Genomic DNA, 11,499 nt, shown 5'->3' with positions numbered 1-11,499 from the left:
CTCAGAAGTGCTGTGCTATTTCAGAAAATCCATAACAGCGCCCCCTACCATATAGCACTGAAAATACATATTTCCGGAATAACTCGACAAAGGCAGGAAAGCATTTTATAATAAATAATGGAAAGTATCATCAGTGGCAGAGAAAGAGTTAATGAGGAACAAACTTTGTGACTATTAAAAACAGTATTTGTTTATGAATACTGCAAATTCAGACATACTGTAACAGGCATACTATTTAAGACTTTGTCTTCAAAGTCACAGTTGCCCGATGTTCAGGTTGACTATGAGCTTCTACCAAGGGCTGGATCTACTCATTCATGCTGAGGATCTTCAAGAGGAAGATTTCAGTAATGGTTTTAGAAAACTCTGATGAAAAGTGAATTCTTCAAAGTGTAATTTATGTACCAGAACAGTGACTGAAATAGCGAGGAAGCATTCCAAAAGACTATGAAAAAACATTGGGTCACTGTGAGTCAGACTGTTTTCTCATGTTATTCTGATTCCAGAAAGGAAACACTGCTCTGCATATAGCATCGCTCGCTGGACAGGCAGATGTCGTCAAGGAACTTGTAAATAATGGAGCGAATATCGACACCCAGTCTCAGGTACAATCAGCACTTGACAAAGGATGAGTGGCTTTTAATTTACTGTAAAACATGATTCCATTCTTACAGTGCGTTCAAGTCATTTTACACGTTGAACGCACATGAACTCCAACTTAAAGTCATAATTACAGGTGGGAAACTTTCTTCAAACCCCAATTTTCTGAGATGTGGTCATGTCAGTGAGAAAATATGGCAATAGATGTAACATCTGTATTGATAGTAAATATGTTTATGTTATTAATGAAATATTTTTTTTCCATTTAGAATCAAACTAAATAGCATGTGCAAAATACAGTAGTAATGTACAATTACCGGGCCTTTTTCACATTTCCGGGTTTCTCAGCAGCAGAAGTCATCATAGTTGGGTAAACTTCTATTGCAGTGAATGGGAGACTACCACAGATATATATTTTTTGTATTCTCATTTGCTCAAATAGCAAAAGAAAAACTCCATGATAGTGTTTTCACGCCTTTCAAAAAAAGGGGAAAAGATAACGGCAGTCAGTAGAGAGAACGATGTCAAATTTACCGTCACTCCCATAGATGCTGTATTAGAAACACCCTCGCATTAACGTTAACTAGTTTTTTGTAATTTGATGCAAAGGTACTATAATACAAAGTATAGTGGGTTACACTTTACTTGAAGGGGTGTGCATAAGACTGACATGACACCTTCATAATCATGACATGACACATGTCATGAATATGAAGGTTTTTATGCATGTTTATGACAACTGTCATTAAGTGTCATTCGCTCAGTTATGTAATTTTTAATGCAAATATGACATTGTTTGAGATGTCTTTGTTATGGGCTATGGTTAGGGGTAAGGGTAGGGTTAGGTCAAATAATGTCATATTTGCATTAAAAATGACAACTGAGCGAATGACACTTAATGACAGTTGTCATAAACATGCATAAATCCTCCTTCATATTCATGACATGTGTCATGTCATGATTATGAAGGTGTCATGTCAGTCTTATGCACACCCCTTCAAGTAAAATGTTACCGTATAGTGTTATAAATATACATAAAAAAACATTTTAATTATGGTTTTACGATGCGGATAACCATTGAAACGTATCATCACAGTTGTGAAAAGGGTCCATATAATGATTCAATTGACAGCACCTTCATAAATTAAATATAAACAAAAAAGCAAACCACATTGATGCACTCCAACATTTGTAGAAGTACAGTTTAAAAATCTTCAGCCGGCCAAATGTAAATACGAATTTCCAATTTTCCAATTTCCATCGTAAATACTTTCCAACTTGTAAATATGATTATCCCAGGAGAACTTGAACACACCATTAATCCAAAAATGCACTCTACACAAGTCTAAATTTTTTTTGCAGAGGAACCTAGCAATTGTGAAGCTAGTTTGAAACTGTACAGTATCTTGACAAACTAAAAGCTACTCAAAATTTAAAGTAATTTACTGTAGCTACACTAAAAACATTTGTTAGCTACAAATTGCACATTTTCCAACAAAATCAATGTAGAAGTTTTGAAAAATGACAGCAGATTTTGTCCGGGCCTGCTAATAACTATTCTAGCTAATCTTAGCTAACTTATGGTTAGCTACAAAATTAACATCACCAAAAAATAAAACGTTTGAAAATTAAACTAACTACATTAAAGCTTTGAAAGGGGGCGACATCATTTAAAATGGTAACTTGTTCAGATTGTATAATTTATGACAAAAAGGCCTAATGAAAGGCCTAATTAAGTTTTGAATTATTGAACCAGGATTATGGTCACAGCATTAAAACTCAACAATAAAAGGGCAAAAACACAGCATGTACAGTAGAAAAAAATACTTTGTTGCACCACAGAAAAACAAAGGTAGTGCTACTTTTAGTTAGTTTTACTGTCCACCGCTAATTGAACTGGATGTGTTGTTGTTCAGGTAGCTATTTATACATAGTTATACTATACACACAACTAACTTCTTCAGCAAGATTCTTTTCAAACTACTGCCCTGTCATGACAGTGGTTGATCTGAAAGATAAGACCAACCATAAAAGTCAGTTCATGCAAATATCCACTGTAGCACCACAGAGAATGTGAATTGCACCAGTGTTGCGTTGAAGTATGGATTTTGAGTAAAGTTCTGATACTTAAGTTCTCAGTTTGTCCTCGTAAAAGATAGCTCTACTATTCTGATACTCTAAAGTGAAGTGACACGTGGCCTAGTATGGTGACCCATACTTGGAATTAGTGCTCTGCATTTATCACATCCAAAGTGCACACACACAGCAGTGAACACACACCGGAGCAGTGGGCAGCCATTTATGCTGCAGCGCCCGGGGAGCAGTTGGGGGTTTGGTGCCTTGCTCAAGGGCACCTCAGTCTGTGACCCAGAGCACTGTTCATTCACCCCCCCCCCCTACAATCCCTGCCAGTACGAGACTCGAACCTGCAACCTTTGGGTTACGAATCCGACTCTCTAACCATTAGGCCACGACTTCCCCAAGTGCTGCACTTCTCTGAAGTTACTTATGTCTCCATTTTGATGAGAAACTGTTGGGATTTGAGAGCTGGTATGGTCGATAGCTATAGTAGTGCATGCGTTTTTGCCTTGTCACCGAAATGATCCTCAGGGAGTCCAAAATTAAACACACACATACACATGTACGGGAGACTAGAGACAGACTATGTTTTATCTCAAGAACTTATCACAAGTGCAGCCTGGTTCTGCTTTCTCACACTGCAGTGCTTAAAATAGAGACACTCACTTCGTGAATGAGGAGGCTGATTGCAAATTGTTAAATGTTTGATATTCTTTTTGTACCGTAGTGTAAAAAAATTATGTATCCTATGTACACTCAACATTTATCAATATTAGCTAGCTAGCTACTTTAGCTGACTCATTTAAGCTATGGTGCTGAATGTTAGTGTGAAAACCCAGGCCCAGACTTTATTGGTGTTCGCATAACTCTACAGAAAGCTCTAAAGATTAACACAGAATTTGAGTTTTCTATTGCGAGAAATGTCAGCAGATTCTGTCTAGGCCTGCTAATAACTATGCTAACTAATCTTAGCTAACTTATGGTTAACTACACATTTAATATCACCAACAAATGAAGCATTTAACAATTGAAACATTATGCATTCAATATCATTCAGTCCACAAGTATTTTGTGGACCATGCTAGTAAAACTTAATTTCCCAGAATGCCTCAAATTTTGAGTTCAGTATTTATATTTATAAAGTTGAAAACAATGCGGTGGACATTTTGCATTAGCCTAATTGTTCAGTGAGAAAATATGGCAATAGATGTAACATCTGTATTGATAGTAAATATGTTTATGTTATTAATGAAATATTTTTTTTCCATTTAGAATCAAACTAAATAGCATGTGCAAAATACAGTAGTAATGTACAATTACCGGGCCTTTTTCACATTTCCGGGTTTCTCAGCAGCAGAAGTCATCATAGTTGGGTAAACTTCTATTGCAGTGAATGGGAGACTACCACAGATATATATTTTTTGTATTCTCATTTGCTCAAATAGCAAAAGAAAAACTCCATGATAGTGTTTTCACGCCTTTCAAAAAAAGGGGAAAAGATAACGGCAGTCAGTAGAGAGAACGATGTCAAATTTACCGTCACTCCCATAGATGCTGTATTAGAAACACCCTCGCATTAACGTTAACTAGTTTTTTGTAATTTGATGCAAAGGTACTATAATACAAAGTATAGTGGGTTACACTTTACTTGAAGGGGTGTGCATAAGACTGACATGACACCTTCATAATCATGACATGACACATGTCATGAATATGAAGGTTTTTATGCATGTTTATGACAACTGTCATTAAGTGTCATTCGCTCAGTTATGTAATTTTTAATGCAAATATGACATTGTTTGAGATGTCTTTGTTATGGGCTATGGTTAGGGGTAAGGGTAGGGTTAGGTCAAATAATGTCATATTTGCATTAAAAATGACAACTGAGCGAATGACACTTAATGACAGTTGTCATAAACATGCATAAATCCTCCTTCATATTCATGACATGTGTCATGTCATGATTATGAAGGTGTCATGTCAGTCTTATGCACACCCCTTCAAGTAAAATGTTACCGTATAGTGTTATAAATATACATAAAAAAACATTTTAATTATGGTTTTACGATGCGGATAACCATTGAAACGTATCATCACAGTTGTGAAAAGGGTCCATATAATGATTCAATTGACAGCACCTTCATAAATTAAATATAAACAAAAAAGCAAACCACATTGATGCACTCCAACATTTGTAGAAGTACAGTTTAAAAATCTTCAGCCGGCCAAATGTAAATACGAATTTCCAATTTTCCAATTTCCATCGTAAATACTTTCCAACTTGTAAATATGATTATCCCAGGAGAACTTGAACACACCATTAATCCAAAAATGCACTCTACACAAGTCTAAATTTTTTTTGCAGAGGAACCTAGCAATTGTGAAGCTAGTTTGAAACTGTACAGTATCTTGACAAACTAAAAGCTACTCAAAATTTAAAGTAATTTACTGTAGCTACACTAAAAACATTTGTTAGCTACAAATTGCACATTTTCCAACAAAATCAATGTAGAAGTTTTGAAAAATGACAGCAGATTTTGTCCGGGCCTGCTAATAACTATTCTAGCTAATCTTAGCTAACTTATGGTTAGCTACAAAATTAACATCACCAAAAAATAAAACGTTTGAAAATTAAACTAACTACATTAAAGCTTTGAAAGGGGGCGACATCATTTAAAATGGTAACTTGTTCAGATTGTATAATTTATGACAAAAAGGCCTAATGAAAGGCCTAATTAAGTTTTGAATTATTGAACCAGGATTATGGTCACAGCATTAAAACTCAACAATAAAAGGGCAAAAACACAGCATGTACAGTAGAAAAAAATACTTTGTTGCACCACAGAAAAACAAAGGTAGTGCTACTTTTAGTTAGTTTTACTGTCCACCGCTAATTGAACTGGATGTGTTGTTGTTCAGGTAGCTATTTATACATAGTTATACTATACACACAACTAACTTCTTCAGCAAGATTCTTTTCAAACTACTGCCCTGTCATGACAGTGGTTGATCTGAAAGATAAGACCAACCATAAAAGTCAGTTCATGCAAATATCCACTGTAGCACCACAGAGAATGTGAATTGCACCAGTGTTGCGTTGAAGTATGGATTTTGAGTAAAGTTCTGATACTTAAGTTCTCAGTTTGTCCTCGTAAAAGATAGCTCTACTATTCTGATACTCTAAAGTGAAGTGACACGTGGCCTAGTATGGTGACCCATACTTGGAATTAGTGCTCTGCATTTATCACATCCAAAGTGCACACACACAGCAGTGAACACACACCGGAGCAGTGGGCAGCCATTTATGCTGCAGCGCCCGGGGAGCAGTTGGGGGTTTGGTGCCTTGCTCAAGGGCACCTCAGTCTGTGACCCAGAGCACTGTTCATTCACTCCCCCCACCTACAATCCCTGCCAGTACGAGACTCGAACCCGCAACCTTTGGGTTACGAATCCGACTCTCTAACCATTAGGCCACGACTTCCCCAAGTGCTGCACTTCTCTGAAGTTACTTATGTCTCCATTTTGATGAGAAACTGTTGGGATTTGAGAGCTGGTATGGTCGATAGCTATAGTAGTGCATGCGTTTTTGCCTTGTCACCGAAATGATCCTCAGGGAGTCCAAAATTAAACACACACATACACATGTACGGGAGACTAGAGACAGACTATGTTTTATCTCAAGAACTTATCACAAGTGCAGCCTGGTTCTGCTTTCTCACACTGCAGTGCTTAAAATAGAGACACTCACTTCGTGAATGAGGAGGCTGATTGCAAATTGTTAAATGTTTGATATTCTTTTTGTACCGTAGTGTAAAAAAATTATGTATCCTATGTACACTCAACATTTATCAATATTAGCTAGCTAGCTACTTTAGCTGACTCATTTAAGCTATGGTGCTGAATGTTAGTGTGAAAACCCAGGCCCAGACTTTATTGGTGTTCGCATAACTCTACAGAAAGCTCTAAAGATTAACACAGAATTTGAGTTTTCTATTGCGAGAAATGTCAGCAGATTCTGTCTAGGCCTGCTAATAACTATGCTAACTAATCTTAGCTAACTTATGGTTAACTACACATTTAATATCACCAACAAATGAAGCATTTAACAATTGAAACATTATGCATTCAATATCATTCAGTCCACAAGTATTTTGTGGACCATGCTAGTAAAACTTAATTTCCCAGAATGCCTCAAATTTTGAGTTCAGTATTTATATTTATAAAGTTGAAAACAATGCGGTGGACATTTTGCATTAGCCTAATTGTTTTGACAATATTGAATTTATAAATTAACAAATTGTCAAAATGAACGGTGTATTGTGTTTTAATTTCTTTGCTGTGTGTCTGCATTTCCTCTTCCTGTCATTTCAATTCAACTTCCTGTGGGCATGGCCAATTCACTTCACACTCATGAACTGAAAATAAGCGAGCTGTTCTAATGACCAGAAAATACTGCATATTTGAAGTGTGAAGGTATTTCAAATAAGATGTTAAACTTGTTAGAGAAATCAGCATCACTGCAATAAGGTCCCACAGATAAGGCTACTGTACCGTATGTCAGAGTCAGTGCTGTGATCAAATCTTGCATTCGAGTCATGGTTAAACATGGGATGTATATGATTGTTTTGTTGCATTATAAATTGAAAGAGAATATGATTTTTGTTCCTGCTATAGAATGGCTTCACACCACTCTACATGGCTGCCCAGGAAAACCACCTGAATGTCGTCAAATTCCTCCTGGATAATGGATCCAGTCAGAGCATTGCCACAGAGGTGAGCATAACCTTTTCCTCCAATCCATCCATCACTTACCTCACTGCAATTCCCAGCAGCCCTCTGAAACAACATACTTTGATGTCTATCTAGCAATGATACATACAGGAACTACCTAGTGACCCTGCTGTCCATTTCAAGGCAACAGGCAGACACTAGTTGCGCAGTGAGGGTATTGAATGCCTGGCTTGAAGTGTGTGTGGTGTGTGTGTGTGTGTGTGTGGGTGCATGACAGAGCAGGGCGCCAGACGTCACTGTCCTTGAGAATGTACCAGGCCCACTGTCTCTCAGACAGTGATTATGCACCAGAGAACACATCCTTGTTTGAAGAGCTGTTTGCATGTTAATGATCTCTGTTGTTAGAATAAAGGTCTGTTTGAAATTCAGACTTCAACCACAAAAATATCACATGCATTACAGCATTTTGATGTCAAGCTGATCTCTCAGAGAATTATCAAAGATTTGTGTTGCTCTTATTAAACATTCTGTCATTTACTGGACATGTGCTGATACGCCATATATTTATATATTCTGTGTTTTTCTCAAGATATGAATGGTTATACATGTGTATGTTCATGCATCTTAAGACATTTTTAAGGCTTTCATCCCTAAAACACTTGTATGCAGAACTACTTCCTTACACCACCAAGTTTTTAAAATATGCTGTTGTTATTGTAGTTAGGAGCATGATGTGAAACTGTAATACTGTCAACAAAGTTAAACTTCCTTATAGCCATGCTTGTATAGAATATTAATCAACATCTACAAACGACAAACTACCCTGGTGGTTCAGGGGCCCTACACAACTTGCATACTTTGCTTTCGAGAGAGGACCATCACTGCTGATGACATATTTTTTGGATATACTGTACATCTTGTAGGACGGTGTCCATTCCTGCTCCTGGAGGACCACATTCCTGCAGAGTTTAGCTCTAGCCCTAATTAAACACACCTAAACCAACTTATGAAGGTTTTCTGGATTACTAGAAACTTCCTGGTGTGTTGGCGTTGAACTCTGCAGGAGAGTTGTCTTCCAGAAACAGGATTGGACACCCTTGCTCTAGGATTTTCTTCTTTCTATCAATGATCTTGATGAATAGCTCATCACATCTGCTCTAATATGGTGGTCACAGGAAACTATGTGTATACTTCAAACCATCAGAACTGGGTGTCCAGTCTTGCTCCTGGGGGGTCAGTGTCCCGCAGAGTTAAGCTCCAACCTGCTCAAACATACTTGCTTGGAGGTTTCTGTTAAATCAGAAGACCTTGATTAGGTGGTTCAGGTATGGTTGATAAGGATTGGCGCTATATTCTGCAGGACACTTGCCCTCCAGCAGCAGGATTGGACACACGTGACTTTGAAGAGCAGGGCTGGGCAACTCCGGTCCTCAAAATCCATTTTCTTGCAGAGTTTAGCGCCAACCCTGGCCAAACTCACCTACCTGCCTGTGGCTTTCAAGTAATCCTGAAGACATTGACTTGCTTGTTCACATGTGCTTGATTAGGGTAGGAGCAAAACTCTGCTGGAAAGTGGATCTTGAGGTCCAGAGTTGCCCACACCTGTAGAAGAGCATACTGAATCACAACTGATATAAACACTTCCTCTGCAAGAGAATTCTGTAGTGTACCTTTAAGATTGACATCTCTTTGGAGTACTCAAGGATTCTTGTGTTGTGTGTTTGTAGGATGGTTTTACTCCTCTGGCCGTAGCTCTTCAGCAGGGTCATGATCAGGTGGTGTCTTTGCTCCTGGAGAACGACACCAAGGGGAAGGTACGGCTGCCTGCCCTGCACATCGCCGCTCGTAAGGACGATACTAAAGCAGCGGCGCTGCTCCTGCAGAACGACCACAATGCAGATGTCGAATCCAAGGTACCTCCATCGATATACAGTCAAATCTTTCCATTAGTTTACAACTAGAACTTGATGGTGCTTTCCATTCAAACACATTAAATGATTACTGTGTTTTGGAATTAACACAATGTAAAACAATATCCATCTAAACAGACATTGTGGTGGCTGTAAATCAATGGTGCATGATGGGAGATGCTCACTGTAAATTTACCTAAAACTCAATTGTGTCATCGTCAATCACAAGCCAGTTTAAAGCAACTACCAAGCAGTTAAACCATAGGCAACTAGTAGATGCACCATCCAGTTAAGCCTTTGTGGTGTCGTGTGATGTGTGGTTTGTCACTCTCCCTCACAATGTAGCCACCGTACAGCTTGATGCTCCCATTGTGACTTTGTGAACATTAATTAGACCATTCTTTCTCCTCCTGTTCTGGTGGTCCTTCTAGATGATGGTGAATAGAACAACAGAGGTATACATGTACAAATTCTACACACCTCACAAAGCGCCCACATCACGCTGCTGCTGTGGCTGCCGCCCCTTCCCCTTCCCCTCCTGCCCCAGCTCATTGCTTTTTTTGTCTCAGTAGAATGGTGCTTCTATTACTAACGGGCAGCGGAAGACTAGCATGGAGAAGAAACACTCTGGTTTAGCCGGCGAGGTCTGCAGCTGAGAAAGTTACTTATTTAGGACAGGGCATTTTCTTTAATATAGTGTATGTGGCCATGTTTTTTGTTTGTGTAATTTCTATGCCACCAGTGGCCCAAATGGTATTGCAAGATCATGATTTTCAAAACTCTTCTGACATTTGCCGTTGGTCGCACAGATAGTCCTGTTCAAGAGGTTAACCTACCAGTGGCCCGCTTGTTGTTTCTTTACATTAAACTGCGATAGTTTTTGCCCCAACAACAACAATAAATAGGTTGTAAACAGTAGGAAAGTCTGTGCTGTTCCAGCTAGTTTATGCCGGTTTGGCTCTGGTCTAGCCGATGGACCAGTAAAGACATGCTATTACTTACAGTATCTAATGAAACTGTAGGATCAATATATATATATATATATAGGGGTGTAGCGATACATGTATTCGTATTGAACCGTTCGGTATGAGGCTTTCGGTTCGGTACTCATTACAAACCGAACGATTCGGGTAGTTGGACTAATCCTATTACATTTGGAAAATAAAACGGCTTAAAGTGTGTGAAATATAATGTTCTCAACAACTCAACAAGGCAGCCCGAACGACATAACAGGCCAACGTGCTGTCTGCCCCGCGATAACCTCCCCGTGCTGGGTTGAGTTGCGTCGAAAGAAGATGATCTTGTATCGATGATAGCCAGAGATATTGTCAAAAACATAAATTGTTGGCAATATTAAGATTTTTGGCATTTCCAATTAATGCAGGCCTGTTACATTCTTATTTTCATTAGGCCTATTATTATTATTATTATTATGAAGTTACTTTTATTGTTAAATTAAAATTACAATGAATTTACCCAGCAATAATTACCAAATAACTGACGTTCTGCGAGGATAACAAAAAATTAGGCTATACATTTACTCCTCAATTAAAATGTTTTTAAAAAAAGGTATTTTAAAACAGGTCTATACAATGAAATATAGGCCTATGATTAAAATATTAACACTTCAGTCATCAATAAAATTCAAGGAAATAAAAAGCTTTTATTTCAAGCACCGACTTTCAAAAACAATCTGTTTAACGCGAAATATGTTTATGTTTTTGAAATATGTTTTTCACTATGTAATATTAGAAATAGTTAGCTATATACCGTTATCAGCATATGTTGAAGTAGATTCGTCTCGTCGTCTCTGAGAGAATATGCGGTGTCAGATGACGAAAGCTCCGTCATTCTGTTTTTACTTTCACTTTCTGCATATAGTGAATTGATTTGAGATGAAGACGTTCACCGGCGTAACAAAGTTTGCATGTTGCTTGTGTGTGATATCCATTGGCTCGCCTTCATAGTTTAAAACAGAAATATTTCCAACATTGCGACATAATTACCCCCGTACCGAACCGAACGGTGACACCACTGTGTTGTATCGAACCAAACCGTGAATTTTGTGAGCCGTTACACCCCTAATATATATATATAAATACAGTGGTGTGAAAAAGTGTTTGCCCCCTTCCTGATTTCTTGTTTTTTTTGCATGTTTGTCACACTTTAATGTTTCAGA

General features: G+C 38.1%; 1 protein-coding gene across 1 annotated transcript in view; it reads left to right on the top strand.

The window, feature by feature from the left end:
- The first annotated feature begins 283 nt into the window (after positions 1–283).
- Positions 284–11,499, top strand: part of LOC107596595 (ankyrin-3-like) — a 23,101-nt gene continuing 11,885 nt past the window's right edge. The window contains exons 1-5 of the mRNA XM_016287352.1: positions 284–347; positions 511–605; positions 7,354–7,452; positions 9,138–9,323; positions 9,752–9,775. Coding sequence (XP_016142838.1) covers positions 284–347; positions 511–605; positions 7,354–7,452; positions 9,138–9,323; positions 9,752–9,775 — 468 coding nt within the window. The remainder of the gene's footprint in view (positions 348–510; positions 606–7,353; positions 7,453–9,137; positions 9,324–9,751; positions 9,776–11,499) is intronic.

Source organism: Sinocyclocheilus grahami, unplaced genomic scaffold, assembly GCF_001515645.1.
Source record: "Sinocyclocheilus grahami isolate Dianchi unplaced genomic scaffold, SAMN03320097.WGS_v1.1 scaffold221.1, whole genome shotgun sequence".
Classification (NCBI taxonomy): Eukaryota; Metazoa; Chordata; class Actinopteri; order Cypriniformes; family Cyprinidae; genus Sinocyclocheilus; species Sinocyclocheilus grahami.
This window is presented reverse-complemented; position numbering and strand designations above follow the sequence as displayed.